The sequence below is a fragment of the Lemur catta genome, chromosome 2 (assembly GCF_020740605.2).
Source record: "Lemur catta isolate mLemCat1 chromosome 2, mLemCat1.pri, whole genome shotgun sequence".
NCBI classification, from domain to species: Eukaryota; Metazoa; Chordata; class Mammalia; order Primates; family Lemuridae; genus Lemur; species Lemur catta.
Window position 1 is genome coordinate 20,021,868 of NC_059129.1, and position 27,920 is coordinate 20,049,787.

At 54.1% G+C, this 27,920-nt stretch overlaps 1 protein-coding gene across 6 annotated transcripts in view; it reads right to left on the reverse strand.

Annotated features, from left to right (window-relative positions):
* MAD1L1 (mitotic arrest deficient 1 like 1) overlaps nt 1-27,920 on the reverse strand; it is a 361,733-nt gene that overhangs the window by 148,029 nt on the left and 185,784 nt on the right. For all 6 annotated transcript variants that reach the window (XM_045542991.1, XM_045542990.1, XM_045542992.1 and 3 more), the window contains one exon: nt 15,509-15,565. In XM_045542991.1, coding sequence (XP_045398947.1) covers nt 15,509-15,565 — 57 coding nt within the window. The remainder of the gene's footprint in view (nt 1-15,508; nt 15,566-27,920) is intronic.

The window sequence follows — 27,920 nt, forward strand, 5'->3', positions numbered from 1 at the left end:
AATGTCCCCACAGGCTGAGCAATGAACAGTCCGTTTACACCCTCTGGGGGTCCTAGCTACAAACCCGCAGCCCCTCAGAGGACACGCCAAAGCCCCACACCTTCCACCACAGCTGAGGTCTCTGGGGGCTGCTAAGAAGCAAAAGGTCCCTGAGTGAAGGTTCTCATCAGCGCCCGAGGGACACTCGGGTTGGCCCTGGCCGCAATCTCTGGCGGGGCTGGGCCACAGGGCAGTGTCTGAGGACCAAATGCCAGCCGGAGGCTTTTCCCTTGGAGAGGGCCCTGTGCACATTTTGGGCATTCCTAGCGCTAAGGCTGTCTCTGGAAGATCAATCTCTCTGCTCAAATCCTGCGCCCACACTGGGCTCCAGAGGGCCAGGCCATGGTAAGTGCAGATCAAGTGTGTGCCTGGGCCCCCTGCTCCTCTTCACCTGGCCCACAGACAGCCACCTCCTCCCTGACGTGGCCCTGACACCAGGCAAGAGCGAGAGCCCTGCCTCGACTGCCCAGAGGGGCCATTCCACCATGACCGCCGTGACTCCTGCCCAGGGTCCCCTAAGGGACCCTCTCTGTGCCCTCCTTGAACAAGGATGAAACTGAACCTCCTGACTGAAATAAACAATCACAGACAAAACACAGAAAACAAGGCTTTTAAAGTCACTGGACAGCAGCAAAGAACAGCAAAAGGTGGAAAGCAGCAAGGTGAGCCCTGGTCCCGGCTCAGCACCTTGAGTGAGTTCCAGGAGGCAGCACAGCCCCGCATGGAGGAGCCGCGGCCAGGAAGACAGGGAGGCCGAAGCCACCAGCATGCACGGTGCAGAGCCCCTCCCCCCCCCCAGGAGCATGCCTTGGGGACACAGCGCAGCCCTCTCAAGTACTTAGCAGAACAGGGATTAACACACATGGTGAGGAAGGTCCCCAGGGCTGAGGACTGCACCACGTGGAACAACCAGAAAAGCCCACAGGGCCTGTCCTTGTCCACCAGCCCAATAGCATAACCTCATAATCCACAAGGATTGAGCAGAGCAATCAGGAATGTGGTGCCATTAGCCCTGGATAAGAACTGCTCCAGGATAGCCTGGCATAACATAAAAACACCACCTGAAAGGCCCAACCATTTCCAAGTAACTTAACTGCACACCTGAACAAAGTGCAAGAATATTTACAGGAGAACAAAAGCATCTAGCACTTAATACAATAAAATGCACAATGTATGGTATCAAATCAAAACATAAAGAGGCAAAAAAAAAAGGCACATAATGAGAAAAAAAATCAATCAAAAGCAACTTCAAACCTATACAGGTGTTAGAATTAGCAATTAATGTAGCTAAAATCCATATTTTACAAAGTTCAAAAGAGACATGGAAGAAAAATAAAAAGACCCAACCAAATTTATGTAAATAGAAACTACAATGTCTGAAGTTTAAAAACACATGGCTTATTTTAATGGCCTATTAGATTTTATTAAAGAAAAAAACCAAGGAACTTGAAGACACAGCAATAGATACTATTCAGCACGAAAAAAGGGAGGAAAAAATCATTTTTAAAAATGAATTCAAGCATCCTAATGAGGTTAACTGGAGTCTCTGAAGGAGCACTTTCCAAAATGATAGCAACAAAAAAATTCACAGATCTAAGAAACTCAAAAAGCCCCAAGCACAAGAAACATGAAGAAAAATCTGAAGCACATCCTAATCAAATGCTCAAAACCAGTGATAAAGGAACAGTCTTAAAAGCAGTCAGAGAAATAGACATGTTAAGCAAGAGAGGTAGGACAGTGACGATGACAGCAGACTTGCTGTCGGAAACAATGCAAGCAGGAAGTCAGTGGAACAACGTTTTTGAAGTCCTGGAAAAAAACACAAAACAAAACTGTCAACCAAGAAGTGAAGATTAACAAAACTGACACATCTTTAGCAAGACTATGAAAAGAAGGGAAAAGAATAAATTTACCAAAATCAGAAATGAGAGTGGGGACATTACTGCCAACCTTACTGAAACAGAAAGGATTATGAGAGGAAACTAGGAGCAACTGCACGCCTGTTAGACATTAGACACCCAGATGAAAAGGACAGATTCCTAAGACCACAACAATTACTTCAAGAAGACACAGAGAATATCTCCAGACCTAACAACAAGATTCTAAATCAGTAGTCTAAGATTTCCCACCCCCCCCTAAAAATATTACATATATACCCAGGACCATACGGCTTCACTGGTGATTCTATCAAACATTTAAAGAAGAAAGGCTGTGCACGCTGGCTCACGGCTGTAATCCTAGCATATTGGGAGGCCCAGGCATGAGGACCACTTGAGCCCAGGAGTTTGAGACCTGGCTGAGCAACATAGCAAGACCCTGTCTCTACAAAAAATAAAAAAAATTAGCCAAGCACGGTGGTGTGCACCTGTACTTCCAGCTCCTCAGGAGGTTGAGGCAAGAAGATAACGTGACCCCAGGAGTTTGAGGCTGCAGTGAGCTATGATGATGCCACTGCATTCCAGCCTGGGTGACAAAGCAAGACTCTGTCTGAAAACAAACAAACAAACAACAATAAAAGAACTAATAGCCCTGATGAATATAGAAGTAAACATCCTCAGCAAGATACTAGCAAATTGAATCTAACAGGATCTTAAAAGAATTATACACCAAGACTAGGTGGGATTTATATCAGGAATGCAAGGGTGGCTGAATATAGAAAAATCCATTAATGTAATACATCACATCAACAGAGTGAAGGAAAAACTGGCATGATCATGGCAAGTGACACGGAAAAGGTATAAAACAAATCCAATGCTCCCTCGTGATAAAACACGCATAAGCCAGGATGCAAAGGAACTCCCGCAACAGGTTAAAGAGTATGTAAGAAACACTCACAGCTAAGATCACACTGAATGATGAAAAATGAAAGCTTTCCCCTGAAATCAGGATCAAGATACAAATGTTCAACTTTACCCCTGCTATTCAACATTGCACAGGAATTTCTAGCCAGGGCAATTACTTAAGAACAAGAAATAAAAAGCATCCAAACTGGAAAGGAAGAGGTAAAACTACCTCTATACACAGATGACATGTTATATACAGAAAATCCTAAACAATGAAAAAAATTCTATTAGAGCTAATAAAAAAGTCAGCAAAGTTGCTGGAGACAAGATAAACATGAAAAAAATAAGTGGCATTTCTATATACTAGCAATGAACAATCCAACAAAGAAATCAAGAAAACAATTTCATTCACAATAGCTATCAAGGAGAATAAAATACTCACAAACAAGTTTAACCAAGGAGATAAAAGACTTGTATCCTGAAAACAATAAAACATTGCTCAAAGAAATTAAAGAAAACTTAAATAAATGGAAAGACTTTCTGTGTTCATGGGTTGGAAGACTTAATATTGTTAAGATGACAATACTCCCCCAAAATGATCTAAGATTTAATACAATCACTGTTAAAATCCGAGGTGTCTTTTTTGTAGAAATGGGAAAGTTGATCTTAAAATTCATATGAAACTGCAAGAGACCCTGAATAGCAAGCCAGTCTTGGGGAGAAAAAAAGAGGAAGTTGAAAGATTCACACCCAGTTCAAAATCTACTACAAAGCTACAGTAATCAAAGCAGCGCAGTACCAGCGTGAGGACAGACACACATTCATGGAATAGAATTAACAATCCAGAAATAAACCCACACATCTATGGTCAGCTGGTTTTCCACAAGGGCGTCACAATCACTGAATAGGGAAAGAACAGTCTCTTCCACAAACAGTTTTGAGACAAACAAAAGTCCACATGCAGAAGAATGAAGTTGGGCCCTTATCTAACACTATTCAAAAACTAACACAAAATAGATCAAAACCTTAGAGCTAAAATCATAAAATTCATAGAAGGCAACATCAGAGTGAATGATCTTGACCTTGGATCTGGCAATGGTTTCTTAGATATGCCACCAAAATTATAACAATAACAAAATAGATAAAATGTACTCCAACAAAACTTTTATGCTCTTTGGCATGTAAGCTTTTGTACACCAAAGAGCATTATCACTAGATGAAAAGACAATCCACAGACTGGGGAAAATATCTGCAAGTCATCTATCTGATAAGGGTCTAGTATCTGGAATATATAAAGAACTCTTCCATCTAAACAACAAAAAGACAACCCAATTTAAAAATGGGCAAGGTCTTTGAACAGACGTTTCCTCCAAAGCAGGTATGCAAATGGCCAACAAGCACACGAAGAGAAGCTCAGCATCACTTGCCATCAGGGATACAAACCAAAACGGCACTGAGATGCCACCTCACGCCCGCTAGGATGGCTCTAATGAAAACAAACAAACAGAAAATAACAAGTGTTACTGTCATTTCTCTCAGTCCTAATACTGGTAAGTTGTATCTTCTTTCTTTTTTTCTTCTTTTTACTCTGACTAGAAGTTTATTAATTGTGTTGATCTCAGAGAACCAAATTTTGGTCTCATTTATAGAACTGAATGATGTGACCAAGATAAAACATCATCTTGATTTTGGGTGGGGGCCACATGCAGTTTTCCTGAGAAGGGAGCAAAAACCAGTGCACAGGTTCAGTGAGTGCAGAGACCCCAGGGGGTGGGAGCCACCTGCCACTGAAACACAGGGCTCTCATGCCACTCGTGGACGGCCCAGACTCCCAGAATGGAACAGAAGGCAGCAGACAGGGCTCTCTGGCACAGCCCCAGCTTCAGTGTGGACCAGCCTCTTGAGGCCACCCCATCCCTCCACCCACCCTCCCAAGGGTGCCCCATGTCTCTCTGGCCACCTTCTGAGGGCGCCTGCGCTCCTCTGCCAACAAGGTCCCGCCAGAGCTTCATGAAACTGTAACATTAACGGTGCTTGTGGCTCACCCTCTAGTACGGCATAAGCTTTCGATAGAGGCCTCGTGCTCTGGTTTAGTTTGAGAGGATGCAGGGTTGATCCAGGGCCTTACCTAATTCCACACAGTTGTACTCCCTTCTCCCCAGCAGCAATCGTAGCGCTGCCGAGCTCTAGAGTGAGGACGCCACGTGAGCACACGAGCCATGCTGTCACTCACATGCCACACATCTGAGCCTCAGTCTGTGCCAAGGAACACAGATGGTGGTGATGGAGCCGAGGGCCAGGGCCAGAGAGCTCAAGGCACAAGGCAGGGGCCTGCATCTCAGGGATTCGGGTCTCTTTAGTACCCAATCTTGGTGGATGTTTCAGGTCTCCAAGAAAAGAAATGATGCTGAAATTAGAACTGGGAATCCCGGTCACAGGTCACCTTTCTGCTCAGCCCTGAACCCGCTATCACCCAGGAAGGTCTCTGCAGCGGCCGTTGCTTCTTGGTGAGGGGTGGGAGGGACCTCAAGTCAATTCACCTCCCCCATCTCCACTCCAGCTGGAGGGAGATGCCAGGTGCAGTGGGCCACGGGCAGCCACCGACACCCAGGTGTTTCCTCATGAGCACAGCTGGGCACCTGACCTGGGACATTCCTTCTCCTCAGGAAGGGCAGCCCAGCTGGAGCACACATACCAGAAGGCCGGCTTGTCATTTCTTACGCTGACACATTTGCCAAGGAAAATAACTCTAGCAGCACCCTCAGGTGCCCACCCCAGGGAACTGGCTGCAGGAGATTCACAGCTCCAGAGGGACGGGGCAGCTGGACAGCAGGTGACAGGTGAGAAGTGAGCAAGCTGCACCTCAGCTCTAAGCAGCAGGGGCAGGGAGGCCCCAGAGGGAATTGGAGGAATCCAGTGTTTCAGCAGAAAATGCCAGAAACAAAGCTGGAGCGGCAGAGGCAACTCACCCCTGCAGGGCATGTGGAGGGGCACCAACCACGCTAACAGTGTTTTCTGCCACCCAAGACCCCTCCCCACCTCCACGAAGTGGAAGCGGGTCCCATTTACACTTGAGGAGATATGCTGGGGACCTGGTGAGGGGGTGCCTGTGTGCATGTCCTTCCAGAGGGCTCTAGAACCTTCACTGGGCTCAAACAGGCTGCATCCTCTAAGAGAGCAGTTGTTGACACTGGGGAGGGGAGGCAGGTGTCAGAAACCCTTTGAGAACCCAATGAAACTGCAACCCCTCTCTCCAGAAAAACACACGCATATAACAAAAATTTGTACACAGCTGCAAGGGCTTCACGGGTAACTTACGGCCTGGCCCGAGTGCTGGATAAAGAAGCCCTGCTTGGAAGAAACACCTGAGTCTGAAGGGCCTGCCTACAGAAAGGGCCTTTCTCCCCACAGTCCCACTCCTGCCTCTGCCTTTCCAGTCCATCTGCAGCTACCTCGTCCCTGTGGAGACCCCTTGCGTGGCCCCTGGCCCTCCTGGGAATGTGATAGGGTGCTGGCGGCTGCCTACTGACCACAGGTGAACACAGGTCCCCAGGCTTCCCAGTCAAGGGTCAGTCCAAGTGTCCAGAGGACAGGGCAGACACAGTGGCAGTGTGAGCTTCCACAAGCAGGGAGGCAGCAGGGCACGCGGCGTGCCACAGGGAAAGCCACAGGGAGAGGCGAGGATCCTGCCCCAGAGCAGACACTGAAGCTCCTGCCTCCTCCAGGGACACCATGAGGGACAACGCCATGCAGGGGAGGACACCGTGGATCTTAGTGACTCAGCGAGGGGCAGGAGCACCGAACGTGGCCAGAGTAAGAAACCAGCAGCTGAGAACACTCTAAGCCAGAGAGGGCCACTGCAGAGACGTGAGAGGTTTGGGTTGGGGGAAAAACAAGGATGAGGGTAGGACTGTTCCCCTATATGGAATGACTGTCATCATTTTTAAAGATAAATTAACCAATTTCCTTTCTTGTGGTTATTATAGACCATATCTTTTTGTCCTGTGGGGTGGAGTCCTCAGGGTTTTCCCTGCTCCAAGTCCAAAGTGCCCCCGTTCTCTTCACCCTGCCCCTCACCCCCAAAGAGGCCCACGAGTCACATGGTGGATGTGCAGATAGAGCTAGATGAAAAAGCAGCACGCACGTAACCGGAATTATAAAATACCCAGGACCAAACCTAACGAGAAATGCGTAAGTTTTGCCAGAAGAAAGCGACCACCCAAGTAAAGGCCAGAGGAGGAGACCTTGACACGGGGCCTCACACGCTCCCCGGGGGCGGACGCTGCAAAGAGCCGCTGTTCCGTGTTTGCCTATAAACCAAGGCGATTCCAAGGGGGCTTCTGTGGAACTTGGTAAGCTAACTCTAAAGACTACCTTGGAGAAAAGAGACAAAAATATCTGAGATAATTCTGAGAAAGAAAATAATAAAAAGGTCACGCCACATCAAACACACCATGAGGCTCTGTTGGCTCTTCTACGTGAGCTTGTACCTGTCCAGATAAAAGCAGGCTTACTCTGCCCTGGGATTTTTCTTCTGTCTTGTGGAAGGGGAGTGGGGAATGCAAATATTTTCTACAACCAAGGGCCACAAATTACACCATTAGAAATTCATTTTATGGGCTAAGAAAACTCCTTTTCAATAGCCAAAGTAATCCTAAGCAAAAAGAACAAAACTGGAGGCATCACATTACCTGACTTCAAATTATACTACAGGGCTACAGGAACCCAAACAGCATGGTACTGGTGGAAAAGCAGAGACATAGACCAATGGAACAGAATGGAGAACCCAGAAATACAACCATATAGCTACAAAGCAGACAACAACATACACTGGGAAAGGACACACTATTCAATAAATAGTCCTGGGAAAATTAGCCATATGCAGAAGAATGAAACTGGATTCCTATTGCTCGCCATATATAAAAATTAACTTAAGATGGATTAAAGACTTAAATGTAAGACCTGAAACAATAAAAATCCTAGAAGAAAACCTAGGAAAAATTCTTCTGGATGTTGGCCTAAGCAAAGAATTCATGACTAAGACCCCAAAATCAAACACGACAAAAACAAAATTAGACAAATGGGACTTAATTAAACTAAAAAGCGTCTGCACAGTAAACGAAATAATCAAAAGAGTAAACAGACAACCAGAGTAGGAGAAAATATTTGCACAAGGCAGATGGGAAGAGTGCATCTGCCTCCCAGAGGGTAGCACCGGGGTGAGCTGGGGGAAACGGCCAGCCTGGTTTCCAGGGGGAGCGAGGCTCTGAGAGACTGAGGATGTTCTAGGAGCAGGAACAGCACAAGGAACCACAGACGGGCACAAGAGGATGATGTGGTCAGACTGGCAAGGGGGGCTTCGGTGGAGAGGATGTCGCCAGCGTGTGAGGGGCAGGCCCCCCCTCAGGCGCTTAGGGACTAGGTGAAGATCTAAGTACCTGCAGTAAGAAGGAAAGGCAGGGGTCACAGACTGACAGTGCCCCCATCCACACGCTGAAATCCTGGGAGGCCATGAGGGCGGAGCCCAGACAGCTCTCTCACCCCTTCCCCTGCTGAGGGAGCAGCAAGAAAGCACTGCGTAGAACCAGGAAGCCTTGCAGGACGCCAAACCAGCCAGCCCGTTCATCGTGGACTCCCAGCCTCCAGAACTGTGAGCACCAAATCTGTTCTGTTACAGCAGCTGAACAAACTGAGACACACGGCCAGAGTCTGTTCCCTCAGCACGATGGCCAAGAGGAGGTGCCTGGTAAATATTTGCTGAATTAGACACATTTACCTCAAATGCAAGGGGCATTTAAGGCCAACCAGTTCAATGCGATGCCCGCCTTGGTCTGTGCCAGCACGCACTGAGAATGCGCCTGAAAACAGGGAAACTTCAACCAGGTACATGCAGAGGGCCCTGAACCAGCCTCCACTGGGGCCAGCTGGAGAAAGGGCAGGCCTATATCCTCACTCAGCAACACTTCACTGCAAAGCCTGGATCTTTTCAAATACATGAACTCATCTAGACTTGCAAGGCTGCCGAGGAATTGTCATTCTCTCTCCACCCTCAGGATGAGGTGGTGGGCCTGTCTGTGGTCACACAGCAGGTGAGTCAGCAGGTGTGGCTTAGGACAGGGGGACCGGGCCCCAGCCCGTGTGGGATGAAGAGTAGGTACAGAAGCTCCAAGGTGGGGTGCAGGAGAGGCTGTATCCAGGGGCTGGGAGACAAAGACAGTGACATGAGGCCACGGGCCCAGACTTTGGGGCATTCCCCAGACCTGCTCTGGACATATTCCTGGCCCGAAGAGCCTCTCCAAGCTCAGGACACTCACACCAGGGCACATGGGGACAGGCATGCTGGTGGGGCATGAACTGAACTGGATGCCCGAAATCACAAGGCTGCCACTAGCCCGTGAAGAGGCTGTGCCTCCTTACCCCAGGGCTTGTCTCCCCCAGCAAGCCCAGTATGCACGAGGCTGTCCAGTCATAGAGGTGCTTAGTCATGTGGTGGGACAGATCCGGAAAGAGAAATGAGGCACGATCAGTCACTGAACCAGCAGGTTTTTATAACAATTTACCAGGAGGCGGTTGGCCATGCTGGAGGACTGTGATAAGACCAGACTGCGGGCGGGGGAGCAGAATGATGATGATTAGCGAGCACGGAGGAACACTCACTTCTGCTCCACCCACCACCCTCAGCACCAGCCATGCGTGCCTCCTCGGGTGGGTGCGTCCCCGCACATCTCCACGCAGCCCCACGGATCTCACACAGCCTTGCAGATCTCCACACGGCCCTGCACATCTCCGCACAGTCCTGGGGTGGGCACAGCCCCGCAGATCTATGTGCAGTCCTGGGGTGGGCACAGCCCCGCAGATCTATGTGCAGTCCTGGGGTGGGCACAGCCCCGCAGATCTATGTGCAGTCCTGGGGTGGGCACAGCCCCGCAGATCTATGTGCAGTCCTGGGGTGGGCACAGCCCCGCAGATCTATGTGCAGTCCTGGGGTGGGCACAGCCCCGCAGATCTATGTGCAGTCCTGGGGTGGGCACAGCCCCGCAGATCTATGTGCAGTCCTGGGGTGCGCACAGCCCCGCAGATCTATGTGCAGTCATGGGGTGGGCACAGCCCCGCAGATCTATGTGCAGTCCTGGGGTGGGCACAGCCCCGCAGATCTCCGCACAGCCATCACTGCAGTCTCTTCAGAGCAAGAGCTCCTTGTGTCCTCACCTTCCCACAAGAAGCCTGAGGCTCCGGAGGCCGAGTGGCTGCCAGAGAAGAGGTCCACAGAGCACTGGGCCCTGGGGACCTGCCCTGCTGATGGCCGCCAGGTTTCAACATCTGCCCGTAAAGCCTGTGCCATCAGGACACAGAGCAGGACCCGACACCCTGCCCGTTTTAGAGATGAAACAAGGAAGGGTGAGTGACAGGAAGTGTGTGGCCAGGCCTGGTGCCCCTTCTGTGGGGCTGACCCACCTCAGATGCCCCTGGGGGTAAGGGGTGGGCCAAGGAGGAACTGCTGAGGCAACACGGAATTCAAGGAAGATGACTGCTTAATCACACAGAGGTATGAGCACTGCAAATCCTCTAAATCAGAAAATAAATCTTCAACCCTCACTCCCTGAAGTATATAAAATATTAGAGGATTTTTTTATGGTTGTAATCTAAAGACTCATTTCTCCAGCCACTGCTGGCCATATCTAATTAGGGTGAGGTATGTTAATGATACAACTATGGACCAGGACATCTTTCCTTGTGATAGTAATTGCATTTAAAGGAAAAAGCATGAATTGTACTTATGCTTACTAATTAGTATGGGTTTCCTGATTAATAATAGAAAGTCAAACTGCCTTTGTCTTGTCATCTGCAATTAGCTAAAGATGTTTAAATTTTTCTTTCTTCTCTCCTAAACAGCAAACTGACTTTGGGTCAGAAGACAGTGGGTAAAGGAGCTGCAGGCTGGCAGACGGTGCACACACCAGGCTGCGTCCCCACCGGCCAAGGATGGAGAGTGTGAGGGACGCAGTCGGCGATGCCCTGGACGTGGGTTGTTCTAGCTATCCCAGGGGCTAGGGTGCCTCTTTCCCAGACATAGCCACTGCCAAGGCTGACACTGGGAATGGGATGGCAAAGGCCTCAGAGCCAGACCCGAGGCCAGCTCCAGCCCTCCCGTCTCACGGTGAGCCCCGGCCGCTCGCTTGTCCTCACTCTCTGGTTCCTCCACCATAAAATGAATAGCTGGTCGGGTCAGCAGTGTACGTCAGCAGCAGGAACTTCCCCCACGCAGAATCACTTGAGTTTTACTGGTAACCCCAGGAGAGAACACCAGTGACACTGAGGGGCTCTGATTTACATAGAGGAAGGAGACCTGCAGCCCACGCTAAACAGCCGAGGGGGGCGGGCGGCCGGGCCCAGGCCAGCGCCCATCACAGCTCCCATGGCCGTGCACTCACTGGGCACCTCTCTACCCGATCCCTCCCCTGAAGGTATGGTGTGAGGCAAAAGGGATACAGAGCCAAGGAGACATCTCGAATCCTCGGGAGCCAGTCTGCGGGGACTTCAACTCAGGACAAAAGGACGAGGCCAGGAACACAAGCTTAAAGCTGAAAAAGAAGTCCAATGAGCCAGCAGCAAACAGCCTGAGTGTGGAAGAGGAAAGGTGGAGAGAACATGCCAGGGGTCTGGAGGAGAAAGAACATGGAATGTTCTAGGAGCTGATTACCCAGCCATATGTGGCTACTAAAAGTGATTAAAATCAAGCCATTAAGATTTTCGGCTGTCCTAGCCACAATTACATCAGTGACCAGTGGCTACTGTGCTGGCTGGGCTGGACAGAGAACATTCCCACTGGGCAGAGTGCTCTGCCAGACGGCCCTGCCTAGCCTCGGGCTCTGTCATGCTCTGCCCAAACCTCCTTCAATGAGTTGCGATGGTGTCAGGAGGTCCCCCAGCCAGGTGAGAGGTCTGGGGTTGGCCAAAGCCACACAGGTAATTCGTGGCAGAGCCAGAACTGGAACACAATTTGCTGGCCCCAGCCTTCCCACACCCAGGATGACCATCCCCATGGTCAAGGCAAGGGCTTCCTGGGGCAGCAGAAGACACCCCGGCCCAGGAGGCTCACACCCCTGTGAGCACTCTGAGCACTGCCATTTCCTAGTTTCCTTTTAACTGGGAGAAAGGAGAGAGAAGTGAAATAAACAACGGGAAGTAAGCTAAGGACTGGACAGGTACAGGCGAAGATTACACACTTGTCTGAGGAGGCAGCTCCAGGCCTGAAGACAACCAGCAGGAGGGGCTGCAGAGCCCGTCTGTCTACTCCGAGGCCTGGAATCGGCGATGCTGAGAACCCACACGGAGCCCCAGGTCCTACCCATTGTGCGAGGCTGCAGGAGTGACCCCAGGGAGCTCACATCCACCAGCAGCTCCCCGCTGACCACCAGCCCCAAGGTTCCCTGGTGCAGGGGGTGGGGGCCTCTGAACTGAGGTGCCAGCCCTGCTGACATCAGAGGCCCCCCGGGGAGAAGTACTGTCATGACCTCCCTGTGAGTCCCCAGGAGACCCGTGCTGCATTGTGCCCACCCCACCCTCGGCATCCAAGGCCAGGTCCTGTCCTCCCTACTCCTCGAGGAGGGACCTGGATTAGCAGTTTCCCCAAAACCACCCTGGCACTGGGGAGAAGGGTTGACATCAAGGTCAAGGTGTCAGCTCCGAGGCAGCCAGGCTTCTGTGGAAAAGGGGGTCCAGATGCAAGGACAGCCACGGGCTCAGCCTCGATGCCCAGGCTTGGCGTATGCTGGGCACAACTCCATCTCTAATGCCTCCCGGCCTCGTGCACAGCCGGAAACACAGCCCCGGGCACGTTCCAGTTCAGGTCAACACCAAGGAAACCCGGCATGTCTACACACAGGACAGCATGGCTCCCAGGGCTTCCCCCACCCTGCCCCAGCTTCTCAAAGTCAACGGGAAACACCCTTTTTTCAAGAGCCTGGACGCTCAGTGAATGGGAAGGAAGCACTAATAGTCCACAGGCTTGGAAAGCAGGAAGGCCACGCTGGCTGGTCCCACCGCCACGAAACACGCACAGAGCTGGGAAGGCTACAGCGTCCCCGTTAACCACCTACACGCTCAGTCACCAGACTCCACAGTGTGCAGAGCTGCCCGTCACCCACCATGCACTGCTGCTGGTGCGTCAGACTCCACAGTCTACTCAGCTCTCCCGCCAGGGAGCATTCTGAACCACCCTCGCTGAAGGTTGGGGGCTTAGCCAACAATTATGATGGGTTCCCCCTCAAATTGCCTTATCAGTGACTGCTCACTGCAGAAAACACATGGAAAAAACAAAACCACCACTCACGGGTATTTCTACAGTTTAAAGGTAAACGTGGCTCACACTCAAATTTAAGAAGCACACACAATAAACACTGCACTGCGACGCTGCCTGAGAACTGCTTTCCCTCTCTCTGGAAGGGCATCACCTCACTGCCTCTCCTGCGCGCTTCTCACCTGCACACCTAGCCCTGGTTAAGGCCATGAACCAACGATCGGTTGAGCACAGCAGACAAACGACTGACCAGCCCTGCTCCCAGCTCACCCGTACATCTCAGAGGGGCCCAAGGGCTCCGGACCAGCCAGCCCCTCCCAACAGACCCCTTCCCGGCCTGCCTGACACTGGGCTTCAGACCAGCAGAGGTAAGAACCAGCACTAGTGCCTGCGGTGCGTGTGCCTCCCACCTGCTCCCACAGGGCTCCCACGGCCGTCAGGTGGAATAAATCTCTCTCTACCCAGCTCCAGCCGCCCTTCGGGCCCTTCGAGCAAACCCCTCACAAGTGCTATCAGTGCTACAGCTCCCGGCCTCCCTGGAAACAGCTCCCACGGAGATCATCAATCACCTGGCGCCAACCTTCTGCTTCTCTCTCAGGTCCTTGTGGCAGGGTCTGATGGAGTTTGTCACTCTCCACTCAAACATTTCCTGCTCCAGGGCTCTGTGAATGATCTGCCCTCCCCCGAGTGCCCTGACTCACCCTGCTCCCCCGGACCAGATGCGGGATGCTGGAGCTGGGCCCAGAGGCTCGAGCCTCAGGTGCTGCCTTCTCTGCTACCTTCTCACTCCTGAGGATGGAAATGTGCAGGCCTCACCTGGAGGGCCCAGGCGGGGCCGTCTGCCCAGCAGCAGATGCCCCAGGCTGCTGGGCCTTCCCTCTAGCCCCCACCCCACACCATGACCCCACCGAAGCCAGAGCACCGCAGTCCTCCTGGATTCCCGGCCCTCATGCTCCACCTCACTGCATCTGCCTGCAGTGCAGCCGAACTGACCACACCACTGCGGTGTGTGCTGGACACCTGCACCCCCAGCCACCACCTCTCCACAGCGGCCAGGCTCCCCCATAAAGATGGGAACGAGGTCTCACCCCTGCCACGTCCAGCCCCATGAAATCATGTCCTCACCACAGCTACAGGCCTGCCCAGCTTGAGCCCCAACAGCCCGCTGGCACTCGCTTCCGAGTCCCCAACCCCCGCTGTCCCAGGGCACGCTGGCCCCTTCCAGTCCCAGGGCCCAGCTCCCCGGCTGTGTGGCCACAGACACACTGTCAGGGCCCTGAGCACAGCCAACCCAGGCTCCAGGTGCTGGGCCCAGCCTCACCCCCACCCTCGCTCCAGTGCCCTGACTCCTGAGGGGGCAGGTTTCTGACCCTCCCAACTCTGCCCCACAGGAAGGACCAACGATAATAACCACAGCCGCAACCACGGCAGGCTACGTGGCTGTCTCCACAACTTAAAAAGCAAGTTCATTTCAACTGACCCTCGCCATGCCCCTGCCAAGTGCGGGATGAAGGCTCTGAGTCAGAGAGCCAGGACACCTGCCCAGGGCTCAGGCTGGCAAGGAAGGACACGGAACAGGAGCCTCAACCTGAGACGCCGGTCCTGAGCCCGCCCCAATGCTGACAGTGCCTCCCTGGTAGCACACGTGGCCTGGAGCCTCCCTGTGTCCTGCCCAGACAAGGCCAAGGCCAGGGAAGGATGGTGTGGGCTTACATCTGGTTTAGGCCAAATAGCTTCAAAAGCAAAACCCATTTGTTCCCTGAAATGGTCAGAAAGCCTTTTAATACTGGAGATTGAGAAACCCAAGGAGAGTTCCGGCCGAGGTCACCAGTGAGCTTGTGCCGCATGAGCTCGGCCATAGCCAAAATAAGTGGGCACAGGGCTGACGCGTTCTGGGGAGAAAACACACCTTCAAAGCACGCCTGCACAATCAGTGGAGAAATAAAAGTGCACATGGCAAATAAACACACGCTAACGAAGACCCTACATCTTTGGGCGCACACAGAGTGAAGCCCAAGCCCAGGCTGAGGCAGGTGTCCCTGCTGGTGACAGACCCTGTGTGGACTAGGCGGGGGCCAGGGATGCCGTGGCACTGACATCACTTCAGCAGCCCCAGGCTCCTCGCAGCCCACACAGTGTTCAAATCTGCTTTGTCTCAACAGCATGACTTTGTATGGCACACGGTTCCAGGCAGTGGAGGCTCTACCCAGGCCACGCACACTCTGCTATTGGGAGAGAAGGGACCTACAGCCTTATGCCTGCAGGATAAGTCCTGATGGGGACAGGACGGGACAAGTTCCTGCTGGGGACCTAGGATCCAAGGTGTCCTAAACCGGGACTTCCCTCTGTCACAGAGTCAGCAAACAAGCGCCGTGTCAGGACTTACCATGTCCGCTCTTTGCTTCTGGCCTCCCAGCTCCTCCAGGGCCTGTGACAGCTGAGCCTGTAAGAGGAGACAGAAAGTGGGTCAGAGGCTGTAGGCCACCCAAGCCTCTGCTCTGGCCTGTAGTGGACGTACCTCCCACCACCCCGTGACCTCTGCTCCCTGCTGAGCAAATGGGGTCCCAGGGGTTGGGCAGCGGGCAGCTGGCATGGTGGGCAGGGCCAGAACTGCTGCCCAGGTAACTAGGTGGGCAGCAGGTGGCACAGCAAAATGCAAAGTCTACCCCTAAGACCTGTCTCTGAAAACTGACTATGAGTGGCAGGTGGACATGAGGTGTCCTGAGACGGACCACGGGACTGTGGAGGACAGGCGAGGTGTCCAGGACGGGTTCCAGCACCCAAGGGAGAGGGGAAACAGCTCACTTCCTTCTGCAGGTTCACGCTCTGGAAGAACTGATTAAGGCGACCTTCCTGACAGAGGCCACGTCTCGGAAAGTCTCTGAAGCTGCCCACCCATGGCCAGCACCACATAGGACCCCAGAGTAGAGAGACCCACCCCCCAACACTGCCCCCAAGGATGTCTGGCCTACCCTTTGCTAAAAGTTGAGACTCAAGGGCAGCCTGGACTGTCTGAGCCAACAGGGCCATGCTGGGGCCTGAGAACCTGGCAGTCTTTTCTGACCAGGGGGCCTCACCGAATACCTAGTTTGCGCCACGGAGCTAGATCCTCACACCTACAACCTTGACAGGCTGCCCTGGCTTTTGCAGGAGAAGTCCCAGTTACAGGGTGCACGATCCCAGGACCACGTGCAGGAGCTCGCAGGCAGCCGGGCTCAGGCCTGGGCCAGTCTCACTGGCGTGAAAGCCAAGGGGAACAAGTGCTGAGCATGCCCCAGAGCAGGAACATGGGTGCCAATCAGGCACACTGTCCTCTGCCCCCCAGCCTCTCCTAGAGAGGCCTTGACCTTGAAGCTCAGCAATGAGGTTGGCCTCCAGAGTCACAGACTCAAAAAATGAGAATAGATCATGCACTTTTCCCAGAAAATAATGCAAACTAAACCTACCCAGTGAGCTGCACAGCCACTGCTGGGAAACTGTGGCAGGTGCCTACACCAGCCATGATGCAGAAGCACTCTCCATTTCTCACTCTCACGGGGTCTGAGTGGCCACATGGCACTGAGCATGGGTATCTATCTCCCAGAGGGGACCAGCCCTGCCCAGGGAAGGCTGGACTCAAACTTATCCCTATAAACGTTCTGTCGCTCTCCTGCAACATCCCCCTGGGCAGGGTGACAGATCATCAACAGCGAAATACACGTCATGCATATGGTCACCTCTTCCAGGGACCCTCCAAAGGCACCCCCACATCAGCTCCTGAAGGCCTGCAGGAAGGAGAAACTCGAATGCTGCCGCCCTGGGGCTGTCGGGGAAGGTCCCTCTGCACAACTACGTCTTTCTAAAGCCCAGCCAAACTCCAGACACCGGGCATTTACTTCCTGGGCACAGGTCCCCATGTGCTAGGCCAGGGTGTGGGGAAGGCACATCGCCTCTCTGTGGCCCTGTGTGAGCCGATGCTCATAGGACTGAGGCTCAACAGAAGGGAGGCACTGACAACCCTGGGAAAAATCATTACCGTGACAACGCAGCCTCCTGGAACAAGATTTCCAAAACCAAGTCAAACAACAACAAAAACCAAAACCCACCCGTGAAGAAGCCAGTACCAAGGCTGAGTTCTTATGGACAAGTGAGGACATTCCTCAAAGTCGACTACTTCAACCCCACCTCTGCCCAAGTGTCAGGGGTTTGGCACGGCTGCCAGGTGAGCTGGGGAGAGGCAGGGGCATGGCGACTTCACCAGGCAGGAAGTGATGTGCTCCGTAAATGCTCCAAGACCCACAAGCTAACGGCACACAAATACTTAAACCGAGAGGACGAGATCAACCGAGCAGAGCCAGGAGCAGCCTGGCCTGGAGCACCACAGCCTCCTGCCGCGGGCCGGTGGCAAGAAGTGAGGGGACGCCTTCGGGAGGCAGCGCCAGCCCAGACCACCTCCTCTGGGACCCGCTGCAGTCAGAGGCACCGAGGGCAGACCAGTTGTCTGTAGAAGGCTCCCCGCGTGGCACCAGGCCACCTTACTGCTGACGTGCTCACTGGCCCACCTGCCCACCTGCCCACCAGTTTTCTTACTGGTCTTCCTTCAGGAAGGAAGAAACCGAGGCTCGGAAATGAAGCCACACCCAATCCTGCCCAGCAGTCAGTGACGGGAGCAGGATTGGGGCCCAGAGCTCTCTCTTTCCAACACACTCAAACTGGTGAGAGCAGCACTGCCGGAGCCCCTGCCGCTCTCCCCCTGCCCCCAGCAACACTCCCATACCGTGCCGGACACCACACTCTCCCTCCCCGATCAGAACCATGAAAACACAGCACAACAGAAACACGGGCACAAGATGCGAACAGACATTTCCCAGAAAAGGAAACACATATGGCTGGGAAACACATGACAAGGTAATCAACATTGTCATTAATTAGGAAAATGCAAATCAAGATCAACAATAAAATACCACTTTGCATGCATTTGACTGGCAAAAATTAAGTATCTTGGAAATACTAAGAGTTAGTAAGTATATAAATCAATTGAATCTTATATACATCGATGGTGGGAGTGAAAACTATTAATAGTAAATTACTTTGTAAAATAGCTTGCCATTTCCTTAGTGTTTAACATTTGCATGCGCTGTAACTCAGTGACCCCATCCCGAGGTACACATTCAGAGACACTGTTACACGTGCCCGCAGCAGGTCCGCACCAAGCTCTCCTCACCTGCTCTGTGAGAGAAAAAACCTGAAACACTCACGACGCCCATCAGCAAGAGAACGAGTAAGAAGCTGAATGTGCTTATGCAGCGGGACACTCTGCCACAGGCCATAGCCACGTGCAACACCCGCGCGTGACAAAGTAGAGAGCACGAATCTCAGACAACAAGAGCGTTACTCTTTCTGTGAAGTTCAGAATCTAAACAATGTAGCACTTAGGCATTCACATATGTACAATTAAGCTATGTTTTTTAAAGCAAGGCAATAATGCACACAGAATTCGGTGCAGCGCTACCTGCTGGGGGAGGGGTGGGGCAGGGGTGGGGCAGGGGCTGGACAGGGCACATGGCAGGTGAGACACCAGCCATAGGGGCATCATCAGCTCCTGGGACCCGAGAGCCCCTGAGCTGGGGGCAAGCTCCCATATGTTCCTTAAACAAACAAAATTCAAGACCCTAACAGAAGGCTACACATGGACCGATGACAGTGTGTGTTCCGAATCCAGGTTAGGCCTAACCCATCCTGGGACCTGCAGTACAGGAGCAGGAGGCCAGTGTGACGTCCTGCACAGAGGGCCCCTCCGTTCCCACGAGGCCCAGGCCATGCCCTCAGCCCGCCTGACCCGGGTCCCACTCTCACGTGAGTCTGTCCCTGGCCTGCTCTGCACCACACACAGTGGTCTCCTGCTGGCCCTGCGCAGCCCTCCCTGGGCCTTTGCACCCGAGGCCCTTCCTCCTCCCAGACCCTCTCGCTTTGCCCCACACCCTCGTTCTCTGCTCAGAGAGGCCTCAAGGCCGTCATCCTCCTGAGCTGTGCCCCACGCCCTGGCTCTTATCCTCTTGTCCTTGGAATCCAGATACTACTTGCTTTGCCAAGCTGCACACCTGCGTGCTTCTGGGGCACACCATGCAGACCGGCAGAGCCCTGGCACTCAGAAAGCAACCCTGGTCCACGCTCGCTCAAGCTCTGCCTGTGAGCTGCTGTGTGAGGGCCAGCGGCCTTGAGACCCAGCACCTCTCCCAGATCAAACTGCACCTGCAGGTCACTAGGCCACAGAGACCACCCCAAACATACGGGCATCAGGACGGTACTGAGCTGGGCCAAGCAGCAAAGCCGCAACCACAGAATGTGCATCTGCGTTAGAGCCGCCCATGAGGCCCCTGTGACCACAGCGCACACCAGGTCTGGCACAGTGCCCCAGGCCCAAAGGTGGTCGTTGTGGTCATCAGCCTTCAGGTGACACCCACAGTGCACCAGGTGTGATACATCATCACCTGAATTTACACCGGCCCACACAGCAACCCTGCAAGGCTGGGGCCCCCAGCACTTTAGAGACGCAGCGCAGAAAAGGCCAGGGACTGTCAGGAAGCAGCAGGGCTGAAAGCGGGTCTGTGCCAGGCTCAGCCCCACCCTGCTGCGGCTCCCGCACAGACCTGGCGAGCGAGTGCAAAGCCATGCAAGAGCTGCGCAATGGAGACAGGACCATGGCGGGCGTCCCAGCTCGTGGTGGGAACAAGTCAGGCCACAACGGCTGCAGGCAGCCAGGCAAGACAGTGCTGCAGGTGTTCCCAGGGTGTTCCAACAAGGGGTCTGCAGGGACACGACTGAGCAACTGGGGCCCAAAGGTGAGTTTATTTACGACTGGCTGGTTAACCTGGAGCAAGGACATCTGACTAACAGGCGTCCATTTAAAGAGCCCGACTCTGCCCCGGGCCCCATCCTGCCCACCGCCTCTAATCAGTGACTTAAGAAACAGAAAGCACGCCCCTCAAATTCACACAGGGCCCGGGCTTGGAAAGAGAGCAAACACGATGGAGACCGATGGGATTTTAGAGAGATCCCAACTTCAGAATCGTGGCAGAAACCTGACTTGGAGCAAAGTCAAGCCCCGCACTCTGACCCGAGCATCTGCCTGCACCTGCCTGCCTAGAGCGGCTCCCGGGAAACACGCAACCCTGGGATGGAGGCGGCTGCCATCACGGGCCGTGGTCGCTCGGCCTGCGCTCAACTAACGCTGCGCAGGTCCTGGGTCTCCCAGAGGGACGGAGCCTGAGATCAGGAGGGCAGATGCAGACAAGCTGAAGTGTTCCCAGAGGTGACCAGGACAGCGAGGGCATCACCCTCAGCTATTCAGCCGTGAGGAAGGAAGACTTGCAGAGATCGCAAGAGCTGTCTTCAACCACGGACCGAGTATGCAAAGACATCACTCGTCGCACAGGGAGCGACCCACTGGGTCCTAAGGATGTCTGCTTCTCCACCCGGGTGGTGCTGAACACAGATGCACTCGAGTTGCGATAACTCATGGACCCGCACGCTTATCATCTGGGCATGTCTGTCTATGAATGTTATACTTTCATTAAAAAGGTATACTTTTAAAATACATACTCCAGCACTCTGGAGGACAAATTAGGGAGGAAGACAGGGACAGTTCTGCCACTATACAAAGCAGCTGTTTCTAACAGTGGGGAGCTCACCATCCCTGGAAGTGACCCACAACCTGCTGCTTCTTCCCTGTTGGGCCCCAGGTGGGCCCAGGCTGGGGACTCTCAGCAGAGCAGGTCCCCAGACAAAAGGGCGGGCAGGGAGGCAGGAGGGAGCTTCCTCGGGGCAAAGCTTGTGGGTAGAGGACGAACGTCGGTCACCTTTGGCTCCAGACTTGACAGGTTGGGAAGTGTGTGCTCCTGAGCACAGCTGCAGAGGACAAATATTTACTGAAAGTCCGTGACCATCCAGGAAACACATCACTGATCGTGACAGCCGGGATGAGTGGTCACAGGTGACGTTTCCAATAATAATAATAAAAAAACCCATGTTTTTGAAAATGAGGGTGGGCATGGACAGAGCAGGAGCTCGGGGGAGTGGGATGGCTGTGGCTGGGACTGGGATGTTCTGCAGCCTGTGCCACGAGCTTGGCCTCGGCCACCCAAGTGTGCCGACTGCTTGCTGGGACCAGCAGAGGGAAGGTGTCAGACGCACGAGCAGAGCCCAGCACAGTAGTCATTCCCGCCTCGCCTTATCATTCAATGAACACTAACTGGGGGAGGAAAATCAAAGGAAACACCAAAACATCCCCAGGCTGCTACCTGGAGAGGTGAGACCAGGGTCCTGCTACCAGGAGAGGACAGCAGGGTCCCAAAAGAGTCTGGAGAAGGAGGGGTCTCCCAGACGGGGTATGGGGAAACTTCAGAAGGAGGGGTTCCCATGGTTCCAAAAATGCTCCAGAACTTCCACTGCTGGACAAGCCAGAGGAGCCAGCAGCCCGTCTACCCTCCCACCTCAGCCAGCCAGAACAGCAGGCACAAGCCAAGGAACAATGGCTTTCTGACAGGCACAGGTGGTGCAGACCCTTGAGAGAAGGAAGTGGCTGGAGGCCAAGCCCGGCTCACAGCCCCAAGGGCCCCAGGGCCCAGGACAGGGAAGCGTCACAGACAGAGCCCAGAGCTGAGGAGCAGAAAGCTCGAACTTGTAGGACAGAGCACCAGAGAGAAGGAAGAAAAGAGCCCAGCAGACTTTCACCAGAGAAGATTTGCAAAGGGCAAAGCAGCTCACTAACAGCTGCATGTTAGTAGTCACTAGGGAAAAGCGAGTTTAAACCACAGTGAAATATGCTGTTGCCCACTGGAAACAATTAAAAAGGAGGAGGACACCCGGCCTGCAGTGTGAGCAGGCGGCAGGACCAGGCACGCGCCTCGCTGGCGGGTGCACAATGGCACAGCCACTCTGGAAAGCCATTTGGCAACTGCTCATAAAAGTTAAACCCAACAATCCCACTCCTCGATATACATCCCAGAAAAATGAACACATGTTCACACAAAGAAGGATACTCAAATACTCATAGCAGCCTTGGCCACAACGTCTGTTGGCTGGTGCGTGAGCTGCGGGAATCAGGTGGGACGTAGAGAGGGGCTTCCCAAGGGCCAGGGGTGGGGCTGGGCAGAGGCAGGAAGGCCAGGGTGCCCAGGCTCCTGGGCAAGTTGGGAGCTTCGCCGTCCCTCAATCGCCCTCCGTGGCCACAAGGGCCTCTGAAAAGGGACTGACCCCACAGCTAGACCCCACCTTAGGCCAAGCCCTGAGGGGGAAGCCGGGCCCAGGACCAAAGCAGACTGGCAGAGCAAGGCCGTGGAGGAAGGCAGGAAGGAAGGAAACCGGCTCCATCCCAAGAGAGGCCAAGCCCACTCAGAGGTGGGCTTCCAGGGAACACACCCAGGTGCAGCGGGAGGTGGAAGGGCAGTGGGGAGAAGGCTCCACCACACAGCTCAGAAAAATCAGCATAAGCAGCCCCATGGTGAAGCCACTCCCCCCCCCACCGCACCCTGGGGCTTAGTGACCACAGAGCTGCAGAGCTGCCTTAGCCTCAGCCGTCGAGCCACGCATGTCTCTTGCTGGTTCTCCAGCCGGCTCGGTTGGCTACGTGTGCTCAGACACGAGCCCCAGGCCTGAGCTCTGTCTGCAACACGTAGGTGCTGCTCGGAGACCTTGGCCAGGCTATTTTTACCCTGAGGTGAGAAGCTGCTGCCTGAAGAGATACGCCCGCCCGTGCGCTGCGAACACAGCGGGGAGTGGGAGAATACGCAGGATGGCCAGGCCAGGGAGAACTGACAGCATCGAGCACAAATCCCGCAGAGCCTCACAGTGGAGAGGCTGGGGCCCCAGGAAGGAGCCCCCCAAGGTCACAGTTAGGGAGAGGATGGGCCTGGAGCCCCAGGCCTCCTCACCTCCCCACCAGCTGAGTACCTCCTCCTGGGTAGCGGCCCTGTAGGTGTGGCCTGCGGATGCAAAAATGCCGTCCCGAGTGGATGGAGGCCAAAGACCACCGTAAGTCCACCTTCTCCTGGCTGCAGAGCAAGTGCCAGGCGGCAGGCAGTGCACAGGGCCAGGTGCAGGCCTGGGGCGGAGGCTCAGGCCCACAGAGACACTGTGGGGACAGCAGGGGGTCCCTGAGGTAGAGGGGCCAGGCAGTGGGCCTAGCACACAGCGTGCAGTGGTTCTCAAAGTGCTGGCCACTAGGGGCATAGCCAGCATCTCACATGAGGGCTGCTCTCAGCAGCCATGTGGCTCTGACCCCTACGCAGACGCTGGGGATCAGGCTGTCTGGCCACATCCCCTCTGGTGTTTGCTTGCTCCCAAGTTCACGTACTGTGGTCCAACACAGAGAGTGCCCAGCCCAGACTGCTGGCATTACTTTATTTATCCCTTTGAACACTTTTCTGTAATACATTGCTTATCTTTGAACTGTTCCAAGATTTTTCATTTTATCTGTGCTCTGTGCAGTAGTTATCTCAAGTTCTTTATATAAGAAGAACAGTAAATAAACCCACACGAAGTACGAAAGAACGGTACTTCGGACCCGGGGAACCTCCTGGGCTCTGCAGACAGTGCTCCTGCTCTGCTCTTGCGAAGCCCAACCATCCATGGCAAAGAGATGATGATGGCAAACGGCCGCCTGAGCCAGGTGACAGAGGAGGAAGGGGGTGGAGACATTGGTGTCCGTTTTTTCCTACGTTGGAAGTCAGAAAAGATTTCAGATCCACTGCAACCTGAAATTGGGATTTTCCACATACCTCCATGCAGCCAGCAGCACCATAATCGGTTTTAATTAAATAAACTGGAAACACAAATCTGGGTGATACGTTGAATTGAGGTGGCACGCGCTGCATATTGATAGCTCCTTTGACAGAGGATGCGTGACATATGCTACCAACTCCTACAGCCGCTTTATTAAACGGAATAAATAAAAGCCGTGTAAAATGGCATAAACTTCACCAGCGAGGGGAGACTGGGATTCTCCTAACTCAACATTTCAGTTTGTTTTAGTGAAATGTTTTTGCTGGAATCAAAACGTGCTCCCCATCAGAGCAGACTTAGCTAATCGGGTGGAATGGAAGTTCTCCGTGCTTGGGCCACACCCCCAGCCCGAAGCCTGTGTCCCCAGGGCGCCTGCCACAGGTCACCCCCTGCAGACAAGATCACAGGAAAAGACTGCTGACCCAAGGGGAGGTAGAAGAAATGGGGGCAGGGCGGTGACAGACGGGGGTGGAGAGAGGTCCAGGGAGAGGAAGGGTCAGAGACAGACAAATGTGTAGAGAGAACAGAAGGACAAAGGGAGAGGGAAGAGAAGATAACAGGAAGCAAGAAGAAAACATGGAGGGGGTGAGGGGGAGCTGGGGCAAGATGGCACCACCCCACAGCCCAGGCCCACCCTGAATCCCAGCAGCAAGGGAATCTGTCCACCGTTCCCCCACCCTTCCTCCCAGGCCAGTACTGCACTGGCACAAGGGGCTTCTGTGGCTAATCAGCTGCATAATCAGACCCTGGGGGGCCATGGGGGTGTCCCCTCCCTGCCTGCACCAGCTACTGGGCTCCCCAGACAACTGAGCAACAGAAGTGATTCGGGGGGGCCCACAGCGAGGGCACACTCTCTGCTGTGTGTCACCCAGAGGGTGCTTGCATCTCAGGGCGAGCGACTGATAGCTTGTCTGGGAGGCTCTAAGGACCCGTTAATGAGGGAGTTCTATAAAGTTACATAACTTTTTACTGTTTGTCAACAAATAATGCTCAAATAATAAACTCCTGGCAGCCAGCAAAACAGCTTTAAGCGCTTTAAGGGCTCCAAGTGTGGGCGGCTTACGGAGTCTTTGATATATAAAAAGTTACTACTTAATAAAAGAAATGGAGGCCAGGTGCAGTGGCACACGCCCATAATCCCAGCACTTTGGGAGGTTGAGGCAGGGGATCACTTGAGCACAGGAGTTTGACACCAGCCTGGACAACACAGCGAGACCCCATCTCTACAAAAAATTTAAAAATTAGCTGGGTGTGGTGGCACACACCTATAGTCCCAGCTACTTGGGAGGCTGAGGCGGGAGGATGGTTGAGCCCAGGAGTTTGAGGTTGCAGTGAGCTAGCATGACACCACTGCTCTCCAGCTGAGGTGACAGAGAGACACCTTGTCTCTTAAAAAAAAAAAACCATGGAAAGCCCACCTACCCATGAAAGCCTCTAGTGCAGCAGTCCTACTGCCTGCAGTTGAGTCTGGTGTCTGGCCTCTGTGAACTGGAGGGTGAGGTCAAAGTTGAGGCCCCCTTCCAATGTGAGGAGTTTCCTGGGCTCACAGCTGCCACGGGGGCCTGCTCTGGCCCCCCAAGGCACTCTGAGCCAGGTTAACAGCAGTGACGAGGACAGGCCAAGATGGCCACCAGGGCTCAAAGAGCAGTTGCTCAGCCCCACCCTGCCAGGACCAGCCGTGTGAACTCCCACAGCAATGACCACGGAGAAAGGACCAGCCAGTGCCGGTGATGGCCACCTGCACTCTGGCACCACTGGGCACCTGACTCCTTTGTCCATGGAGTCTCCCGTAACTCCAGGAGATGGACAAGAAGGGGACTAACCTGCCTACTGCATGTCCCACCACAGGAAGTGGGGGAAGGGGCCCCCAACTCACACCCTATTAGCGGGGTGATGGCTGAGGCCCACCGAGCTGCCCTGGTGAAGCACTGATTCCGTGACGGTGTTTGGTCAATGTGTTCTGAGGCCACTGAACCCCGGATCACCCAGACACACAGAACACCAGAACATTCGGCATCACGTGTGCCCACACTGTTAGGCTCACAAATAACAGACCAGAGTGTGTGTGGCATGCACGGACATAGAGATCTCTCGACATAAAAAACAGTGGGAGGACAGGGGTGTCAGAGAGCCCTCCCCACGAGCCTCTCTTCATTATTATTTCACGTAGAGCCAAACATGTTATATCAGAACTGCTGTCAACTCAGGACTGGAGGTCCATGTGTGGCACTCAGCAGTGGGCCCTGCACTTCCAGGGCTGCCGGGTATGGACAGGACAGCCAGGGTGGGAAGGAGGAGGACGAACACCAGCCCACACTAGACAGTGGGGACCGGGGCCAGAGGAGCAGGCCAGGGTGCAGGACCCAAAGGTTGGTCTCACTCTTGGGGGCTGCTCTGGGCAAACATGCCAGTGGGGACACAGCATAGCCCCCAGGGTCCCTCTGTTACCAGTTAAGCGAGAGACAGCAAGCACCTGTGGCCACCCAGGCCAAGTGTCACTCCCAGAGGCTGAGCCTCTCCCCCCAAGCTCTCCTCTCGCCCACTGGACCACCGGTCGCCCACCTTCCCAGACACGGCTGTGCGAAACTCTATTCCATTCCCACCTTCCCCATGCACAGCAGCCCCAGGAGAACCACCGCAGCACAGCTCCCTGGGGCCCCAGGAACTCTGCACCTTCTAGCACACTATATAACTTAGGTTCGCTTATCAATGTCCCCCTCACCTAGAAGCTAAGCTCAGAAGGGGCAGAGGCTTCGTCAATGTACCCCTGGAATGGGGCCTGACCCAGAGGATGTACTCAGCAACGTTGGCTGGGGAGGAACTACGGTCACACCCATCAGCCTGGCTCTCTGCTATGGACCCAGGTCACCCCAACAGCTGGGACATCAGATGTGCCCTAAGAACACTGGCTGAATGAGGAGTGGACACAGCTGCCAGGGACAGAGCAATGGGCCACGCCGACAGCTCCCCACACCACGGGTGTCCACCACCAAGGCCAGCACAACTAGAGTGAGCTCGCTGGGCCCAGCAGTGCCGGCAGAAGCCTCGGAGCCTGGGTCCTCCGAGAGGCGGGGAGTGCAGTCAGGGGCCAGAGCTCAAGCACTGCAGCCTGCAGAAACCTCCCAGCTCAGCGACCTGCGCATGTCCCTCGACCCCTCTGGCCTCAGTTCCCTCATCAGTAAAATTAGGGTAGGAACAGCACCTTCCCTAGGGATGCAGTGAGAATTAGACGACACAGGTAAAAGGCTGAGCAGAGCACCAGCGCTGCTAGCAGATGTGGCTGTGGCTGTGCTCCTGGTGGCCAGGAGCAAAGAAGACCCTGCCCCACGTCCGGGACTAGGGGACCCCCCACATCGCAGGAAGGGCTGTGTGGTTCAGAAAGGAGAACATAGGCCTTTCTGCCCTGGGCCGGGAGCAGCTTGTTGGGGACCCGTGGCCTGGGGAGAGTGTTGGGGAGGCCACAGCCCCCAGGCCCTCCAAGGCCCAGCTGCTTTCTGTTGAGCAGATTAGAGCTGGGAAGCTCGGCGTGGACCCCGGCTGTTCAAAGAGGCAAATCGGGAATCTGATGCACCCCCAGGCGCCCATCAGCACACAGCCCCTAGGAACAGGCCATGAGGCTCGAAATGCCACAGTAGCCATGACCCAGGCCACACTCAGTGAGAAGAGGGCACCGAGCTCCACAGAGGCCACCGGGAAGCGCAAGGTCAGAGAAGCAACAGCCTGAGGCTGTCCCCTCCCTGGAGGATCCTGTGGCATCAGCAGGACAGGGACATGGGCGGGAGGACACAGCAAGGAGAAACGCCTACACCCAGTTGGGCAACACCGGGCCTCAAGCTCTCCAGGACCCAGAAAAGCCCCCACATCAGCAAGAACCCACTGGAGCCTCCGAGGCCACCTGGGCCTCCCCACCACGAGCTGAGGGGACCCTGCTGAATGTCCCATGCAGTCGTGAGAATTCAAGTAGATCATGTGTGCAAAATAACCAGCCCACGGCCCAGCCCGTGACCTCCCCTGCCACCTGTCAACCCAGAACTAGG